Below are 21,745 nucleotides of genomic sequence, written 5' to 3'. Positions count from 1 at the left end.
GTACCTCATATACTATCACTTCGGCTCCAATCAGAAACGATTATAGCGCAAAATTGTGAATAATGGCTTACAATCGTGACCATTTGATGCACTCCTAACTTCATAATAAAAACTATGAAGAAACTGTTATATAATATATAAAAATACTTTCAATATATTCACGACGTGAATATTTTAACGGACACAAAAGCGAAAGCGAAAAGATGTACAAATTATTTTATACTTTGAACGTTGAATTTAATAAAAACTTATCTACACGTAACAAGCAAACTTTATTATATTATTAGACAAATTAAATGGACAACATACTGAAGAAGAGATATTTAGAAAATGGAATTTATGTATTCTGTGGACGAATATCATCGATTTTTCGTGCTACTTGTACGAGTCTGCACGAATTATACATATATCCGAGACGCAAAGCCGAATTCATACGTGCTTACAGATTCTATGTTGTATAAATTACAACTCGATCCAACAAATTAATTCGTTAAGCCGCCACGATAGTTGACGATCACGAATTGCACGATTTCACGAGAATTTTCGACGTCTGTTTACACGTTTAATATTACTGTTTTGTTTGATGCTTTAAATCACTCCTAAACCACATGCCCGATTGCGATTTACATTATGTTGACACGTGATCGTCCTGTTCGATATATAAATCCTGACACGTCTAGCAAACATGCATTAACAAGGGACGCGGAAATAAGAGTCTTGCAAGGTGATTATTTCTCGTCGAATCGCGAAGCCAGTCAGTGATTTCTCGATTAATCGTTAGATCCGTACGTCAGAGTCGTCCGACATTTCGACACGTCGTTAAGTTTCACTTTAACCAAGGACTATACATCGTAGGTCACGATGCTTGTCTTTTTCGCGCTGCTTGTTGTAACGAACAGCTTAGTCGTGGCTGAACATACCGACTTGGTTGGAATGGATTGTAAGTAAACTTTCGATCATCGCGTAAAGTAATTTTCTCGAACGAAAATGAATATATCTATATCTCCTATACCTCTCTCTCTCTCTCCCATTCTGAAGATCGATTTAGGATCGATCGAATAGTCAACACCGTTAAGAAAGCGTTTCATTTATCGTGCGACGACGTTGTCAGATATGTCGATTGTCGGAGAGAGAAATTCTATTCTGATGCCCGGAGAAATCATGATTATATTGTAAATCCAACTGTGCAATTTCACATACTTATGTATGTAAAATTATAATACTAACACGCGCACAAATGCGTAAAAAGTGACTACATGTAAAATTACACACTTGCATTTGCAGCATGTAAGAAATAAATTGCGAATTCAGTGTATCCTGTTTATAGTACCTCTCCTGATCAGATGCAGTCGCCAGGCATCACCTAAACATATAGGAATATGCCTAAAGCAGAGCATAAATTCGATGAAGCATTACTTAGAGACTGGCATTCCAAATATGGAAATACCGTCTTTCGAACCGTATTATACGGAGCGCTATGAGTTCATCCCGAAAGGTGAAAATAATGGTACTCTGGATTTGACGGATGTAAGGGTATACAATCTAACAACTTTCGTGATAAAACAAGTCGAGTAAGTAATATTTCACGTTATCGGATAGAAAATTTCTACGGCGCCCGTTTGAATATTTTACTAGAAATCTCAGAAATGCTCTATCTAACAATCGTTTAACAACACATTCGACAATGGCCGTTGTACAACAAATAAAATAATAACTTTAATAGAACGGAACGATCCACGTTGTGAATTCGATCTCAGATTCGGCGCAATTGCGTGCAAAACTAACATGTAACTATCGCTTTCAGAGTTAATCCCAATGTATCTCAGATTAAATTGGAAGTGCACTTTCCATCCATCCGATTTTTCGCTATGTACGACATAAACGCTACGATCTTTGGTATGTACTTGCAAAGAAGAGGACACGGAATTGATGGGCATTTTATAGACACATTAGCCAACGTTACAATAGATGGACATTATGTTATAAAGATTAGCAACGAAGAAGAGTATTTCAGTGTGCGTAAGGTCTCCGTGGAATTGAGCATGTCAGAAGCGAAGATCAACTTAGACAACAAAATCAACCCTGACCCCTTAGTAAACAATATAAACAGTTTTCTGACCGACAAAAGCAAAGCAGTAGCACACAACATACGGCCTCAACTCCAGATGGCCGCTGCCAGAATCATCCGTGTAATCACTAATAAGATTTACATGCAATATCCGATAAGATTTTTAATGCCAACATGATCTAGCTAGATCCCTAATTTTTCGTTGAAGCCTGACAATCGTTAACCCGATTAATTGTACGCGTGTTAATGTTTCATATCGAACAAAAATGTATGTATACCGTTTGTACGTTTTCTGAAAAAAGTTAGGTGGCAATCAAGTAGTCACAATTGCCAGCCCTTGGTCACTAGCTTGCACAATAATTGGCTTGCACAATAATTATGACAGAAATCTAATGACAGTACTTGTGGAAAATAGTATTCCTTGCAGCATTTCATGCGTTCTTAAGCTAACTTCATCGGAAAAAGCATGTGCAAATTATTGTACAATCGAGTATACATTTTGTTTAAAACAGTAATGTAAAACAGTTTATATCTATTTTTCTCTTAATCTTAGGTTGGAACGCAGCCGACGATTCATTGAAAGAACATGTTTTTAATTAATTCAATTAAGATAAGTTTTCTTGTTGGTCGGCTGTGTTCCAAATTGCACCGAGAAAATAGTTCAATGAGCCATACGATGAAACCAAGTATACAATTATCTAGGACGATAGTAGACATGTGTTCAAGGATGTCAAAAGGACGATGAGAAATAAAAATTTCTTTTTTTGGAGAGAACACAAGATTTCCCTTCGACGGGTTCCCAACGCGGATCTTTTTACCAACGCGAACACAAAAGCGAAATAAGTAAACAAATGACTGTAATTTGAACGAATGTAATAAAAAGTTATGCAAGTAAAAGCGAATCTCGACTTATTCTTAATTTATTAATCGGATAATATTCGTACGTAGAAGTCGACGTTATTTGTCTACAGAAAATATATGCTTTTCATTTATTAGACTTTTCTTCTTCAATATGTTATTGTGAAAAAGTGTCGAGCAGAAATTACAGATGTACAGGTTTGCACCGCCCTAAAGATGTAAATCGCCATTCCCTTCTCAATGCTTTTAACTGAAAACATAATTTTTAAAAACGTAAATTTACATTTTCGGCTCGTGATATATTAACACGTTGACTGCCACGGAGGTCACCGGTGACCGGCGCTATGATGTTATCGCGTTTTATTAAATTACGTGTGACGTATAATTAATTGCACAAAATAGGTTGTACAGCCAGTAATGAGCTAATGAAACAAGCTAACAGATGCGTATCCTGAATTATATTTATTTACTGCAGCTTTAGTGATTTAATTGAATCAATTAGGCGTTTGTACGATCGATGGAAATCAGCGTGGCAGTCAACGTGTTAAAGTAAGAACCCAAATTACGAAATAAATAGATTATTCCGTTCCGAATATAGTCTTTTCAGAAGTTAACAATCGCGAATCGCGTGACATCACAAGAACTTTCGTCGGTACGTTTAAATGTTTGTTATTCTTTGTTTTGCTTATGATGTCTTAGCTCATAACAAAACCACATGTACGGTTGTGATTTGCATCATGTTGACACATGATCGTCCTGTTCGACATACGAATCCCGACACGTCCAACAAACATATTAGAAGGTAACGCGGAATCGAGAACAAAACAAGGTTGTTATCACTTCTCGTCGGGATCATGCAGTCGGTGAATCGTTAGATTCGCACGTCAGAATCGCACAACATTTCAGCACGTCGTTAAGTTTAACTTGGATTAAAAACCATGTCACAAGTCACGATGCGTGTCATATTCGCTCTTCTCATTGCAACGGGCAGCTTGGCTGTGGTGTCTTCCTTGATCCTTGCAAGCGCCAGTAAGTCTCCGTGCGATTGTCGCGCAAAATAATTTTCTCGAATGAGAATGATTATCTTCATCTTCGTTTCCTTTCGCGAATAGAATCTTATTCTATGGAAGATACACGTGTTCTCAAGTATTTATCGAGAGAATTTGTCTTATTTATATTTAATATATAAATTTATTTATATCGCTATATTTAATATATAAATTTATTTATATCGCGATTTATATATAAATATAACTTATATCGCTATCATCTACGTGCAAGAGAGAAATTACGGACACAGTGCCTTCTGTTTTCAGTACCGCAACTACACAGATGTAGCCGCCAACAAGCCGAATTACATAAATGTATAAAGCGCAGCATAGAATCGCTGAGGCCTTATTTAGCCAGCGGTATTTCATATCTGAATATACCGCCTTTTGAACCGTTACGTAAGGAGCACTACGAGTTTACTCAGCACAATGCTGTATTTAATGGGACTGCGAAATTAACGGATTTAATGATGTACGGTGTATCAAATTTTACAATAAGTAACGTCGAGTAAGTAATTACGATTGGTCAATTGGACAGATAAGTCGGATATTTATTCGCGGATAACGCACGATTCATAATTAAATGGTTGTCACATCTTGAAAATCAACTTAAGATTATCCAGTTAGTCGACACCGTTAAAATAGTATTTCATTTGTTGCGCAACGATACTTGTCAAATATGTCGATTGCCGGAGAGAGAAATTTTATTCCAATGTCCGAAGAAAAAAGTTATTATACCATAAATCTAAAATGACATGTGAATAAGTGACATGTGTTAATAACACATTCACATGTTACGATATTTAGAATCTGTGAAATTACACATTTGGATTTGCAGTGTATCCGATAATCAATTGGCACATCTGACAATACACATACGACAAACGAAATAATAGTTTTTGTTGACCGAAACGAAGCACACCGTGCTGTGCGCAAAGTTAGCCTGTAATTGTCGCTTTTCAGATGTACCGTCGACGTGTATCAGATCAGATTTGAAGCGCGTTTCCCATTCATCCAAATATTCGGTATTTACGACATAAACGCTGTATTTATGGGTGTACGCATATTAAGAAGCGGGCACAACCTACGTGCGAATTTTACGAATACCATAGCCAAAGTCAACCTAGATGGTGAATATTATAGAAAAACTGAAACGAAAGAGGAACATTTTCGAGTGAATTACATGGACATACACTTCAACATAACACATAGCAACGTCTATTTGAGCAAGATAGATCTCAACGACGTGGCAACCAATATCGTTAATAAATTTTTGAACAACAACTTACAAATAATGCTGGGCGAAATAATGCCCGTAGTTAAGATAATCGCGGAGGATTTTTTCGTAACAATCGCAAATAACATCTATTGGAATTTTCCGACGAAATCGTTGTTCCCACAATGAACATTGTTGCTTTTGTTTTATCGGCCCGACGAAAATTCACGCGCATTCATTGGTACAATGATTTTTAAATATTTTTTCCGAAGACGCGTGCATCAAATGACTATGAATGCGAGCGGGACTTGCGTAATAGTTTGTTATGACGGGACTCGAATGGCAATACGAGATGTAAGTATAGTGGTCCTTTTTATTATACTTTTACATGATAGATAAAAGTATAATAAAAATACATTGTATTATTTCTAAATCCACCGTTGCAGTTGCAACGTCGGATGTCTCGTATATTGTCACTTCATCTCCTAACAGAATTGATTATAGCGCAAATATATGAATAGTAGTTCGTAATCGGGACTATTCGATGTGTTCCCAACTTCATTGGGAAAAAGCGTGAAAACGTCGTGCAACCGAATGTACGCTTGGATTCAAGCTTGAACACTTTCCTCTCAACATAGTTTGAGTTTCAGCAGACGGTCCAATGAGAGAAGTCCTTTTTGATTAATTCGAGAAGTTCTTTCATCAGGCCATCGGCTGTGTTTCAAAACCGCATCGAGAGGAAAATATCCGTATAATGAGACGAAAAGTACAATTATGTGCAAAGCGACACATATGTGTGCGAAAGTTCCAGAAAAGGAAGCGGACGATAGTTATAACATTTTTTTTTAAGTTATTTTTCCCGGAGAGCTTGAAAGAATTTTTTTTATCGCAACCACGATACTGATCTTTTTACCAACTCGAAAATGAAAGTTAAAGCATGAACATATTTTATCTCTGTACAAAGCAATAAAAAGTATATATAAAGAACGAATTTCCGTGTGATATATTAATTCTGAGTAACGTCGGGCTTTTATGAGCGTACAAACATTACTTCACGTCTCGGAGACGTAGTTCGTGCGATCTTGCGCAGGTAGCAGCAGAAGTCAGTGCGTTTACGCGCTGCAACTGAACGATTGCAAATACCGACAGCGTTTTGAATGCAATTGCATCTGCCGAGAGTGGCGGCTCACGTACTACAAATCCAAGCGTGCAGTTTTTGCCCACTTTATGCGTGAAAATGACAAACATTTTTAGTCCGCCATTTTTAATTAGAGCTCAAATTGGAAAAAGTGACACGATTAAATCATAGAACAATTCATAGCAAGCGAGTTAAAAAAAAGTATTAAAATCAATTGAGAAATTAGGCTGTCCAGCGATTTTTGTCCAAAAAGCGTGTCTTTTCTCCCACTGCGCACAGATACCGTGAGAAGTTATTTATTCACAGAATAAATTTATCTTTTAGATACTCTTTTTCTTCGATATGTAATTACTTGAGAAAAAGTACCGAGCAGAAAAATTACAAATATATCAAGTTGCATTGTTCTAAAAAGACAAATGGGATCTTATGTTCTCAATTTAAAAATTAAAAATGTAAATTCAAATTTTCGCTCCACAATATATTAAAGTCCATATATTAAAGTTACAAAACAATTAGATTATTTCGTTCCGAATAGTCTTCTCAGCAGTTGACGACAATCGTGTAAATTCACGAGAACTTTCGGCACGTGTCTTTACACGTTTTTCATTATTTTTCTTGTCTTAGCTCACTGCTAAATCACATGTTCATGATATACACCATGTCGACACGTGATCGTCTTATTTATATATGCTGGATTATGCTTATTTATATGCTGGATATCGATTCAGCAAGCATATTAGAGGGAGATGCGAAATCGAGAACAAAACGAAGTTGTTACTTCTCGTCGGAATCCCGCAGTCAGTGAATCGTCNATATATATATATATATATATTTCGTCGGCAAGACATATATTCTAAATAAATACTTGAGATCACGTGTATCTTCCATAGAATATTATTCTATTAGCAAAAGAAGACAAGGATAAAGGTATTTACTCTCGTTCGAAAAAAACGATTTGACACGAATCATTGTCTGCGACGTGTGATTCTCTGTCCAAGTTAAGCTTTGACGATATGCTGAAATGTCGATTTTCACGCGCGAATCTGACGATTCACTGACTGCGGGATTCCGACGAGAAGTAACAACTTCGTTTTGTTCTCGATTTCGCATCTCCCTCTAATATGCTTGCTGAATCGATATCCAGCATATAAATAAGCATAATCCAGCATATATAAATAAGACGATCACGTGTCGACATGGTGTATATCATGAACATGTGATTTAGCAGTGAGCTAAGACAAGAAAAATAATGAAAAACGTGTAAAGACACGTGCCGAAAGTTCTCGTGAATTTACACGATTGTCGTCAACTGCTGAGAAGACTATTCGGAACGAAATAATCTAATTGTTTTGTAACTTTAATATATGGACTTTAATATATTGTGGAGCGAAAATTTGAATTTACATTTTTAATTTTTAAATTGAGAACATAAGATCCCATTTGTCTTTTTAGAACAATGCAACTTGATATATTTGTAATTTTTCTGCTCGGTACTTTTTCTCAAGTAATTACATATCGAAGAGAAAGAGTATCTAAAAGATAAATTTATTCTGTGAATAAATAACTTCTCACGGTATCTGTGCGCAGTGGGAGAAAAGACACGCTTTTTGGACAAAAATCGCTGGACAGCCTAATTTCTCAATTGATTTTAATACTTTTTTTTAACTCGCTTGCTATGAATTGTTATATATATATATATATATATATTTCGTCGGCAAGACATATATTCTAAATAAATACTTGAGATCACGTGTATCTTCCATAGAATATTATTCTATTAGCAAAAGAAGACAAGGATAAAGGTATTTACTCTCGTACATATATATATTCTGAAATAAATATCATTTATATTTATATTAAGATCTATATATGAGAGATATTACGGACACGGTGCCTTTTATTTTTAGTGCCGAACCTGCACAAATGTAGCCGTCACCAAAGCGAATTAAACAAATGCATAGCACACAGCATCGAATCATTAAGACCTAATTTAAAAGACGGCATTCTATATCTGAATATACCACCTTTTGAACCATTACGTAAGTAATACTATAGGTTTTCTCACTACGATGAAGAATTTACTGGGACTGTGCAGCTCACGTATTTAGTAATATACGGTGTATCAGACTTTACGATAAGTAACGTTCGGTAAGTAATAAAAATCGGTCAATTTGATAAATAAGTCAGATATTTATTAACGGATAACGTACAATTCGTAATTGAGATAGTAGTCTCATTCTGAAGATCGTCTTAGGATCGATCGAATAGTCGGCACCGTTAAGATAGCATTTCATTTATCGTACGACGACGTTGTTAAATGTGTCGATTGTCGGAGAGGGAAATTCTATTCTAATGCCTGGAAAAAACATTATCATATTGTAAATCCAACTGTGTAATTTTACACATTTATGTGTAAAATTGTAATAATAATACGCATACAAATGTGTAAAAAAAGACTACATAATTTTATATAAGTAAGTATATAAAATCACACACATGGATTTCATCACTTTTTACGCATTTGTACGCGTATTAATACTATAATTTTGCGCACATAAGTCTGTAAAAATTACATATTTATATTTACCATATAATTTTTAGACATTTACGTATTTAAAATTATAATTTTTGCCCACTCATGTGTGTAAAACTAATATGTAACTGTCACTTTTCAGATTTTTCACCAATATGAATCAAATTAAATTTGAAGCACGCTTTCCACTCATCAAAATGTTCGGTGTCTACGATATAAAAGCTACGTTCTTGTATACATCCATATTAAGAAGAGGGTACAGGATGCATGCGAATTTTCGGGATGCCATAGCCAATGTCACCCTAGATGGTAATTATTACTGGAGTAATAAAATGGAGGAGGAATATTTTCAAGTGGATAACGTGGACATGGATTTCGGCGTAAAAGATACCCAGGTCTACTTCAGCAAAGTAGGCGTTGATAAATTTGCAACCAACCTCTTGAATATCTTTTTGAACAACAACTTGCGAAAAATATTAGACAAAATGATGCCTTCACTTGAGCTAAAGGTCGGAGATTTTTTCATGGAAATCGCAAATAAAATCTACATGCATTTTCCGGTAGAATCGTTGTTCCTACAATAAGCACAACGTTGCTTTATGTTCACGCGTATTCATTTGTGCAACGACTTGTAAATATTTTTCCGAAGACGCTGGGTGCGCTTCAAACGGTCGCGATTGCGAGTTACTCACTTGCGTGGTAATCGGTTGTGATGGAAATCGAATGATGGTATGCGATATAAGTATTAGCCCTTTTTATTATACTCTTACATAGTAGATAAAAGTATAATAAAAATACATACGCTGTTCTTGAGTCTTCCGTTGCAGTTGCAACATCGGATGTCTCATATGTTATCATTTCGACTCCTATTAGAAGCAATTATTACGCAAGTATGTGAGTAGTGAGAGTAAGTATAAACAGCGAACTGAATGGATGGAATTGGTATAAAAGTCAGAAAAGATACAAAATCATAAGGAAAAGAAGATATTGTATATTCCACTCACGGGGTGAGATTGATGCAATAAAAAAATTTTTCTTCGCTTCCTGATGTAAATTAAATTTCAAAATATATAAATCAATTTAAAACTGAACAATGTAACTTCCGTCATGCATGAGAACCAAAATCATATTTTCATACATAACGAAGTTATTAGTGAGAACATGTGAAAGCTGCACCATAGTCTCCACCGTTTTATGGTACATATATAAACATATTTAAATATTTATATATACTTTCTATTATGTGTGCACTTCTGGCACAACTATTGGCTCAACTATATTAATTATATAAGATATTTATATAAAATATATATATAAGATATTTATGGGCGTCATTTAAAATGGGACATCCTGTATACAGTGTATTTCTGACATTGCATTTTCTCTGGTAAATAGATCATTTTTTCGCGATTTTTTTATAAATTCATTAAATCCATTAAAATTTAAAAAAATGATTGCGCAACGTTCTTCCTTGTTCTTTTGATCTTTTTTGTTACTTTGTAATGATGTTCACATTAAAGCAATTGTGAAATACGATTTTCCTGAAAATGTGAGCCAATTAAATGACTTTACGCAAGGTAATAAAGATAACGATCTCACAAATACTTAAATCATCCTGGCTGTAGATATTTCGAGAATTTAGACAAATCTTTACCGAGGGAATGAAAGGTCGTGAAAAGCATTGGACTAAATGTATCGACTTTAAAGGAAACTATGTTGAAAAATAAATTAGATTTTGCCCAAAAATAATGGTGTTTTCCCTCCTTCTAGAAACTTTTCTACTTACGTATGTGACGGCTGCCGGACGCGTCAGATATTCTGTACACATAAGAATATAAGTTTTGAATTAATATTCATCTCCTTTCGTAAACATATGAATATTTCCTTGCCGATATTGTCCTCGATTAGCATCGACATATTTTGCGTCAATATTGCTCATTGACGTCATGATTGTATGTGTGTAAATTTTTCATGCGTACAATATCGAGTAGCAGGCATGCATTTCACGGTAGATGCGAAGGAAAAAGAGACTGTCGCGGCGGTTCTTTAAAGCCAGCCGGCAGTGGTGGCGCTTTTGGAGTAGGGGAAATCCCGCATATAAGACAGAATATGAAGGGGTCCGGTCTTTAGTTTATCACAAAGTAGCCATCCAGTCGTGTACCTTTCCTGCACTTATCCCCCGTACACATCAACGATCGCGCCATTGTTGAATCCCGTCGATATCGAGACACGTATCGCCATTATGTTCTTTGCACGTCACGGATCCTCGTAGCAGAAAAGCCGCCGGTCTGCGAACCATTTAACGCAAGTACGCACACGGGTGTCATTTTGTAAGTTTCGTCCTTCCCTGCGAGAAATAACGAGCACGCAGCGCGATTCCTAGGGAGGATCTGTTCGTATTTCTTTTTTTTTTCAGACGCGATCGGAAAAAGAAGGAAGTGAGCGTGTCGCGTTTCTCGAGAGAACCAAGTGTTACCAAAGATGACACGCGCGAGAGTAGCTTTCGTCCTGCTGCTGGGGTTCTGTTCTGTCGTTTTGATGTCCTGCGAAGAGGAACAAAATGCTACGCAGCCTAGCAGCGTGCTGAACGAGCCGGACTTCGCCACTCGTGAGTTTCGCGTGAAATTTCCCGAGACGTTTCCCGGCGAGGTCGAAATGATTGTTCGAGTTCTCGACGAAGTCGTTAAAAATCGAAGCGTCGGATTGGCGGCCGATTACTATGCAATGTGTGCGTTTGTTAGTCACTCAAGCTGCTATCGCAGCGAAAATATTCAACAGTCGGCCACGCGCATGCCGAAGATCGCAGTCGATATGACTGAGAGCCGCGTGATGGTTTTTAAAGACGACGCCACGGCACTTTCCGAGAGTGCCGGTCATTAAATATTAAAACATTTGTTTATCTCGTCTTTTTAAAAGTAACGCAAAGAATATTCGTCTAATATTAGCAATGTGATTTAACTTTTATTATTTTATTATACAAGTTGAGGCAAGTAGAAACCTAATTATGTGCAGAGGGTATATTATTTAATATGATAATATTATAAAAAAAATATATTTAAAAAACTGGATTTTTTGCATTTTCCGCGAATTTTTTTGGTTTCTTTCCCAAGGATAGAAAAATTCGTTTAGTAAAATTTACGTGTGCTCGGTTAGAACTGCCACATTTATTTCTTTCCGTAAAGAAGATAATTGCGTACACTTAACTGAAGTTAAATGAAGTTAATATGTTACATGTTAAGCAGTAACATATTACCTTTAAAGGACATTTTTTAATTTTCTACCCGTGGAAATTTTTCTATTCTTAGGAAAGAGATTAAAAAAATTCATGGAAAAATGGGAAGAAACGGCTTTTTCCAAGCCTTCAAAACTATATACAGATAACATAATGTATATAAAACAATATAATATTATTTATTATACACACTATATTATATTTGAAACAATTTGTATTTTTCGATCTCGGATTGGATTCACGGCTTTCGGGATTTGTTCAACGAACGTTGTTAAAATCCAAACAGGAAATTGCGCAACAATTGACACATTCTATTTCTTTTCGCGCATTGCGAGCGAGGTTGATCCCGTTTTGGCAATTCTCGCGAATGATATAACTTATCGATGCTCTTTAAAATCTGCTTGCCGGTTTTCGCAATTTATTTCTATTTTTCGTCACATTATCTGTGCTTCTTTCTTTCTCTTTCCCATCAAACGTCGTGTAGACACGTTGGTAACGCGAGCAGAAGATAATAGGAAATGATTACGTGCGGGTGTAATCTCACCTCGCATTTTCATTCGCGGTTTTCATTCGCCGAATATCTCGAGCGTATCTGCCTTTCTCTTTCGTCATAGCTCGAAGAAACACAAACAATGAACGTAAGGCCCGTAATTGCGTGACGGAAGCTTGTAGTCTCGATTGCACCTGCGCTTTCCGCCACGGCGACTCTGTCGATCGCGCGAATTCACTCTTTCTCCGGCGACATTTTTCGAAAAATCTTGCCGACTGATATCTGTAAGTCTCTCACTTCCGCGAATCGAGAATTTGACTTGAGCGCTAGAAAGTTACTCGGTTCCCCGACATTTCGTTACTTCACTCGTTCTCTGTCGTATAGAAATGTTTTAATTATATTTGTCTATCAGTGAGAGAGACTATCAAGTTGGAAATATTATTGCGCATCAATCTACATAATTGTACGTATTTACGCACGAGCTACAAATCAAATTAGGAAAACATGTTTATACCTCGCATGCAAACGAAGTCGGACATTCTAATAGTTTTGTTTATTACGTAATTATCTTGTGTGTATTGACACACGACTGACAAATCAAATTAGAAAAAAAATGTTCATTCTTCGCATGCAAATGCAGTCAGATATTCTAATAGTTTCGTTTATTACGCAACAATTCATTTGTTTATCTCGAGTTCGTTATCGAAATTATCATATCTGAGATATTTATTTATATATATATACATTATACACGTTATTTTTATCATCGATGATGCACTTATTTCTTATCTAACATTTTGCCGACACGATGACGACATCAATAGAGTAGTCAGGTAGCTGGTGGAATAATTCGCATACCTGAACGTGAGACGAACCGTTGTCGATCGGACGACATGCACATTTGGTCCTCTCCGATATAATGTCTCGAACCATGGCGTAACGTTTCTCGACGGTGTGGCGAAGGTTATGTCAGAGATTGCGTAATTGCCGGTGGCGAGGATCGGCAGCAATCGTCCGGAGAAAGTACCAGGTTAAAGCTGGTGTTACAACGACACACGTAAACGCGCCGATTCTCTGTTATATGTATAGAGGACGTGCATAGCGTATCCTTTGAAGATGACCAGCCGACTTGAGCTAGCGATCAGAGAGCAGGCGCGAGAGAACGCAAATTTCGAATTGAAACCTGCCTCCTCCTCATCTCTTAGAAACGGAAGAAGGGTATATCTTTCGACATAAACGAGTTAATCGGGATTCTAGTACCTTAATATGTATCTTCAGTCACGAAACGTACCTTTCTTCAGAATCTTCTCTGTTAAGCATATTCATTTCTTAGGTGGTCGAGACTGACCGAGTGTTTGCAAGGGGAAAATTTTAGACGACGTTCTCTTAGGTAACAATACGATTTCTCGAGGCTCTCGGAAAGGTAAGGATTCGAAGAATCGCAGGAGAAATGTCCCCCTGCATCCCCGGAATTTATGTCACTTTTGTCTCTCGTCACGAGCACGTTCGTTTTCGCGCGCAATCAAGCGGTCTTGAGTGAAAGTGACGACGTAATAGCCACGCCGGTGATGCATCAGATGGTCCAGATTCTTTCAAGTTACGACGTAACGCTGATACGTGGCAACTGATGCGCTCTTTCTCTTTCTCTCTCCCTCTCTCCCTCTCTTTTTCTCTGTTCGATACAGGCCTTTGTCAAGTTGGAAAAGGTCAAGAATAATCATCTCGAAATATCAGCATTAATAATTCAAATATCCAAAAATATCATAATCGGCATGACACAAAAAAATTAATATCAATTTACTCAAAATATATATTTTCATATACAAACAAGAACATATAATTTTATATGAAAATAAAATATTGTGTTTATATACAAAGAAATTCTGTATATAACCCCTTTAAAAGAAGATATCATTCTTTCCACATCTAATATCTTTTCCTATCAATTAATGAAAATTATTCTAAATCCGTACGGAAATTTAATATTGAGAATTACTAAGGAATTTACAATGATTAAATACTAGTATTTTATCCTTGTATATATATACTACTAGTATTTCAATAATTATTTGGCTAATATTTAATCATTAGTATATTTTCAATTATATATGTAGATCAAAAGATGGTATGTTATTTTTTTATATCAATAATAAAATAAAAGTAAAAAAAAAGAAAAAAGATAAACGAGAAAAATACAGACTCAGGGCAATATTGAATTTGGGTTATCTAATTAACAGTCATCCTAGATCTTCTGATACCGGAAAACTTGCTTGATATATGCTTACTATCTACTATATTTCTACTGCTTTCTCAATATTTTATTGCAAATCACTGCAAATTCTCAGTATTCTCAGTATTAAATTTCTGTAAGGATATATTTCATCACTACTGCGCTATTAAGCATTAGTATTTAAATATTCATATTAATGATAAGATTTAATCACTGCAATCAATCACTGCTCTATAATTTAATCATTGCGAATTACTCACAACAGTGTTTTAAATATTCAAAAAAGTAATTGATTGCTAGCTTAGTGGTGATAAATTTCTATGAGAAAAATAACAAGAATGATATTTTTAACGGAAACATATAGAATTTCCTTTATATATTTTCCTTTATATATATATATATATATATATATATATATATATATACATATACATATAAGTTTTATTTTCTTATAAGATTATATATTCCCGCTTATATATGAGAATATGAGTCTTGAACTGATATTGATATTTCTTCTGTGTAGTATTCGGGAAAAAATATGCTAATGGAAAATAAGCGTGAAACTAATAATATTGTTTATCTTCTTCTCGCTTGGCATATGTGAATGATAATACTATGCCTTCATTAAGTCATATGTGTATGGAACACGTGTAGGATACAGGTAATTAACAAGTTTTTATATCACCTTATGACTTATCATCTTTTCTTATTGTTAATTATGCGGTAGACTCGCATCAAACGTAATCGATCGCATGCCGAGCAATTGTGAACGCGGAAAATAATTTCATGTATATTTATATTACTGGGACTTAAATCTATTATACTTTAGGAACGTCACACGTCTGGCGCATATACAAGGTCTGTCGCCTTAATCGCCGCGTCCTTGACGACGGTCAGTTTCATGACTGAGAAGAGCGTTAAGTCGCGAAAGTCGAGAGTACCTCGAAATTTATGTGCTTCTTCAAGAAGAGAGAAGCGTGAATAGAGAGACGCGTAATATTTATATTACATAAGCGCCTCGAAAGAGAGGCGCGAAAGAGATCTTGAGAGAAGACGCCGAGGGCAAAAGATGAATTATCAATTCGCGTATGAGAAAAATAGAATTAAAGTCACGTCGTCGAAAGAAGTACAAAGCAGAACGATTAAATCTGTTACTTAGAACAGGTTTTAGGAATTGGGAATTGGGTTTCTTTATAGCGAACGAACGTTCTGGTGGCTTTTCTTTTCGTGACGTAACGATCTCTTTTCCGACCGATTCGAGACCTAATCTCTCAAAGTGGCATCGATCGACTGTTCACAATCCTCTCTCGAGGTTAGTGGAAGTGAGAGTCGTTGCATAAAAGACACAGGAAGTAGGAAGACGTGGCAGAGCGATTCGTTGATGAGCTGACGTACACATACGATCCTACGTTAAGTGATTCTGATTTCCATTGCGATAAGTCACTCATTAATACGATATCACGAAGCTCGCGGCAAAACAGAACGACGTTGACCGAAAACGCTCTCGTGTCGGCAACGAGCGCCACCCGACAATAATCATCCTTCGTGATGATCAGATGAGCGAACAACGAACGAACTTGTTCGAGATAATAATCAACGATGGTATCGCTTAATAACAATTTCCACACTGTGCTGGCGTAGTAGTGTATGCATGGTAAAAAAAAAACGTTATATTAAATTTAATCAATTTCACACATGCCAAACAGCCTATTCAAATTTTTTTATTAATTTAACGCAACGTTTGGAACGAGCTTGTTATAAATTTTGCGTTACGAATATGAAATTTGCGTTACACGCACATAAAAATATTATCTAACTGCACGTGCAATTAGAAAATGACCGTTCGAAAACTGAGATATTTGCAACTAAAGTTGGCATTTTTTATACGTATTCCTTCATGAAAAAAGAAATTAACATGTAACGCAGGAAAACACAGTAATTATCAGTTACATAACCGTGAGAGGTGTGACCGCATAAATATGTAAAGTATGCCCTATCTCTATTTTTCTTGCGTTCGAAGGAGCATCGAAAGGTTGCCACTAATCGAAAAAGTTGCGGGCGTAAAATCGAGTCTATTTTCAAATATCAGATCACGTATACGAAGAGTATTGCTAGTACTCGGGCAAACCTTAAATGATGATGCACACGTACGCGCATAACCGAGATGAACGAATTACGTATACAGAAACGGTGTGCGTTTCTAGAAGTTAAGCAAGATTAATGATACCAGCACTGAAAGCACGCGCGTTAACCATAAAACCGCTCCGACTAGTTGGCTTGTTACAAAATACGCGTTGTCCGTGTATCACGTATGTGTGTGTCTCTGTATTGTTATTGTTGTTATTATTACCGCACAGGTATTATTAATTACATAATTCCCGTATTGCGTAACACATTGATCGTCCCTGTTAAGTCGACATTTCCTTTTTTTCTTTTTGCAGCCGAGTACATAGTACCATGCAGCCGGAAAGATCCGAAGATCGACTCGTGCTTTCAAAATACACTCATTCACCTCAGGCCGTACCTGGTGAAAGGTGAGTGTATGTTTTCGCACGCGTCGTGCACAAAATCGTTTCGGATCGTCGAGGTGACGGGGTGTAGCGAGTGACACGATTGCGTCATTCTGGCACTCGTATCGTTGACGACACTCGAAGATTAATGGAGCTTTCAAGAGTCATCGTGCAAATTGCAAGGGAAGAAAAAGATTAAATGCAAGTTGGACAAGTTATAAGGAAAGAGAAATATCAAATGGTATAATCGTGAAAATGTTATTCTCAAGCACGAGCGAATTTAATTTCCGATGTTTGCCACGAAATGTCTTCTTATTTAACGAAAGACTCGACTCGAAGTTGTTTTATTTAGCGGACGCGCCGCGGAAATGTTATTGTTAAGAAACACAGATTATTTTTTTAGGCCTTTTATCCCACAACGCACGTATCTCCATATTTCCTTTTCGTGTTCGATTTATCGCTTCGTTGAGTTATTAAGTTGACCGATTTGAAGGTGCCTGTACTGAGAGAAAAATATCTGAAAAAGAAAAAAATTTATTCGGGGCATTAATAATATATTTACTTAAATGCATTAACCTAAATTCTTTTATAGATATTCAATCAAAAGTCAGGAAATGAAAAGGGTTGATAAGAGCCAATGTACGACTATTGTAGTACAATATTACGAAATATTATTAAAATAACGTCTCAGTATATTGAAATTTTGTTACAATATTTAATCATAAATCCAAACATTTCGGTTCCCGTTTGGATTAAACTTTCTTTATTTAAATATAAAATAAATAATTGTTTTCAAGTAAAGCTACAGATTTAAGAAAATATATATTTTCTCATATTTGAAAAATATTTTTCTCAGTGTAAGAATATGTATCTTGGTATAAGTAAATATTACTACTCAACGAATAAATATGTTTTATTTCTGAGATTTTGTCTATCAGCATAGCAAGACTGCTTTTTGCAAGATGCTTTGCAAAGTGACCGCGTTGACAGCAAAAAGAACGCGAGAAATCATTAGGCGACACGTAACCGAGTTGTCGAAATTGCCGATTCGCACGCTATGCTGTGCCCGTTCCATCGAAATCTAGTTTTGACTATTCGCGATGAAATTTACGTAACGTCAATTAATGCAGCGCCAACATCAATCAACGACGAGGTAAACCCGTAAAAAGTAAACCGTAAGCATCGATTGTGCGCGGGTGCGTTACATAAAACATATTTCTCATGTCGTAAGAATAAATGTTCTTACTATAAACTTTCATCCGTAAGTCCGTAAATATCACAAAAATCGGCACGACTGACGACTTTAGACTTTTACAGTGAGCGTTTTATATAACAGGCGAGTCGGAATCCGGGAGGCTTCGCCGATGAGTGTTGCGGCATAATTATGTGCGCTAATGTTGTTGCAAAATATCGTCTCGATGTAACGCATGGTAATTTAGCGAAAACAAATCAAGACTAATTCATATTAACTATCACACAAATGAAAGTCGAGATAATCATCCGTTCGGTAATAATTGACGAAACGATAATTAAATAAGTCGAAGAAAGCAAAATTGATGTTCAGCGGTGTAACTTTTCACGAGTTTTCGAGTTGGTCATGTACAGTGAAATATTTTGTTAAATTTAATACATTTCACATGTCCCAAACGGTCTACACAAATCTTTACGTTAATTTAACAAGGTGAATATGTTGAAAAATAATATAAATATTATGTCAAAAATTAACAAAAAATTAATATCCATAATATATTAATCATCACTGAAGCATAAAATGTGTTATAACATTTACACATGTTAAATATCAACTCAACGCAAAATATTAAGATAACGTAAACGCAATAAGTTAAATTAACACACGGATGCAAAAATTTTGCACAAAAATGTTAATAAGGACCAATATTAATACGAATACAAAATGTCTTTTTACGTATGTATACTGTTGAATCGCTATTATTTTTAACGGCTAATTAACGATCGACGATCGACAGCCAATGGCTAACAATCCGAAGTATTTTTCTAAAATAAATTACCCACCGCGTAGGTATCCCGGAACTGGAACTGCCCCCGATCGAGCCTCTGGTGATTCCTGAAATGAAAATCGAAAACGGTCAGGGCCCGGTGCGCGTCCGCGCGATCTTCACCAACATCACCGCGATAGGGCCAGGAAACTTCAGTATCAGTAAAATACGCATAAACATGGCTTCGTACAGAATTGACATCCACATATCGTTCCCGAAGATCGAGCTTCAGGGTAACTACGACATCAACGGAAACATATTGCTCTTCCCCATTCAGAGTCACGGCCAATTTTGGGCGTTATTGGGTAAGTGTCTTTATAAGGAAGGGTTTACAGTTAAGTTATTTTTCATATTAATTATATAATTAACCATTTTTAAAAGGAGAAGGACGCATCAGTTCGCGCTCTCTCTCTCTTTCTCTCTCTCTCTCTTCTTCTTCTTCTTCTTAGTTCCTCAATTCGCATAGTTACAATTCGTCATTTTGCAGGTGACGTAGCGGCGATCGCGCGTGTGCAGGGTGTTGAGGAAGTGAAAGACGGTGTTCGTTACCTAACGATCGGGAAACTACTGATCGACTTCAAACTCGGGCGAATCCGATTCCGCGTGACGGACCATCTGAACGGCGACAACGTTATCGGGCAGGCGATGAATCAATTCCTGAATCAGAACGCCCATGAAATCGTCGAAGAGCTCAAACCGGCGGCCAGCGCGAGTATAGGCAAACACTTCAAGGATTTCCTAAACATCGCTTTCAGTAAAATACCGCTGAAAGTCTGGATGCATGATACGTAATAGCTTGCGAAGGAGAACCTTCGATAATGTATAGTACAAGTTCATACGATCCACGTGCACACAAATTCATCATTGCACATTGTTTCTCATCAAAATGCAAGAAGACACGTTTCATGGTTGCGACAAAAAATACAAAGATACAAATTATCGTAAGGTGTAAGAATTCATTTCTTTTTAATTGAGATATATGACGCTGAGCGAGTGACATGACTAAGTTAACTAAGATTCTACACAAGGCATCTTAGAATCAATATCAACGCATAACGTTTCAAAAGACTAAGTTCATTATTTTCTCGATGGGCTCTTTATTTTATATTAGCGAAGTAAATAATGCTTGTTAAATTAATCTCGATCGATTTGGAAGAACAAATCCTGAATCGAGACAGTGAAGAATACTTTTCGAATTGCTGCAACGTTCGCAATTGCAACATTTTCAAACTTTATTCTTCGTTTCTTCTAATCGGCAAAATGATTAATTCGATATTATTCGATACTGGGATATTCGTATTTGTATTATAATTATATTAATTATATGATTAGTGTATATGATTATCAAGTTATTGTATCTCGATTTATAATCGGATGCACATATGTGTGTCTCGTATAAATAATTACATAAAGTTGTATGTATAAAATATATTTAATAGAAAAGTAGCCGTCAATAATTATATCGCATTTAAATTGCTCTCTGACGAAGCCGATGAGAATAAGTCTACCTCGAAATAAAAGAACATAAACCAACAACGATTATAATGTCGCATTGATGTCGATATTTTTATTTAACAAATAAGCTCATTGAAATGATGAAAATTACCAAATCATGGCCACATTAAGTTAAGCATAGACATTTTAGTGCTATAAAGCGAGATAATAATAACCATCGTGAGTATTAAAATTTAAATCAAAAAGTCAAACCTTCATTTATATTATATTTATATTCTTTATTATATATTTATATATTATATATATCTATATAATTTCCGAGATACCTTCAAATATTTCGGTCCTTGCCCCTCTTCAATGGAACAATAATAATGCAATACACAAAGAAGTAACGTGGAAAACAAGTTAATAGATCAAACAACAAATTGCGTATAAACGAAAAAGCAAAGCATCACACTTTCGAAGACCACACGTGTTTTCCATGTTACTTCTCCGTTTACTGTACTATTATTGTTCCATTATTGAAGAAAGTTCGGACAAAAACCGTAACGTCTGGGTGTCTGCGATAATGTAAAGAAATTTGAATTTAATTTGTATCTTGATTCCAATGAATATTTAAATCTCGCTTTATAGCGTTGAAAGATTCGCGCTCAGTTCAATATGACCTTGATTTGGTAATTTTCGTCGACGTTTTCGTTCGTAGACAGAAATTAGTTAAAGTGGTCAAAGTCCGTAATTAAAATAGCATACGCGTTCTTTTAAAAACAAAAAAGGCTCCGCTCTATTTAACGCACATCGTAACTAAGAGACGTCTTTAATCACAAAAGAGCAATATAAATGAGGTCGCACAGAGCGCATCAATCATCGCTGCTGAAAGCTCGACCATTTTTACAAATAACGAGTACGTATCTATCGCAGGGACACGATTTTCACGACGAGTGCGATCGA

At 36.0% G+C, this 21,745-nt stretch overlaps 3 protein-coding genes across 3 annotated transcripts; all 3 read left to right on the top strand.

The window, feature by feature from the left end:
* The first annotated feature begins 861 nt into the window (after positions 1 to 861).
* Positions 862 to 2,246, top strand: LOC106742093. Its single transcript, XM_014614727.1, has 3 exons — positions 862 to 940; positions 1,328 to 1,571; positions 1,805 to 2,246. Exons 1-3 carry the CDS (start codon positions 862 to 864, stop codon positions 2,244 to 2,246), a joined length of 765 nt encoding a protein of 254 aa, XP_014470213.1.
* A 1,633-nt stretch (positions 2,247 to 3,879) lies between these two features.
* LOC106742086 lies at positions 3,880 to 5,380 on the top strand. Its single transcript, XM_014614714.1, has 3 exons — positions 3,880 to 3,955; positions 4,243 to 4,483; positions 4,939 to 5,380. The coding sequence occupies exons 1-3, from the start codon at positions 3,880 to 3,882 to the stop codon at positions 5,378 to 5,380; spliced, it is 759 nt and encodes a 252-aa protein (XP_014470200.1).
* Positions 5,381 to 11,003: 5,623 nt separating this feature from the next.
* On the top strand, positions 11,004 to 20,799 carry LOC106742724 (protein takeout-like). The gene is made up of 5 exons (XM_014615929.1): positions 11,004 to 11,192; positions 11,279 to 11,470; positions 17,256 to 17,348; positions 19,366 to 19,647; positions 19,830 to 20,799. The coding sequence occupies exons 2-5, from the start codon at positions 11,344 to 11,346 to the stop codon at positions 20,132 to 20,134; spliced, it is 807 nt and encodes a 268-aa protein (XP_014471415.1). The 5' UTR covers positions 11,004 to 11,192; positions 11,279 to 11,343; the 3' UTR covers positions 20,135 to 20,799.
* The last annotated feature ends 946 nt before the right edge of the window (positions 20,800 to 21,745 follow it).

The sequence above is a fragment of the Dinoponera quadriceps genome, unplaced genomic scaffold (genome assembly GCF_001313825.1).
Source record: "Dinoponera quadriceps isolate SergipeBrazil2010 unplaced genomic scaffold, ASM131382v1 scaffold3, whole genome shotgun sequence".
Classification (NCBI taxonomy): Eukaryota; Metazoa; Arthropoda; class Insecta; order Hymenoptera; family Formicidae; genus Dinoponera; species Dinoponera quadriceps.
This window is presented reverse-complemented; position numbering and strand designations above follow the sequence as displayed.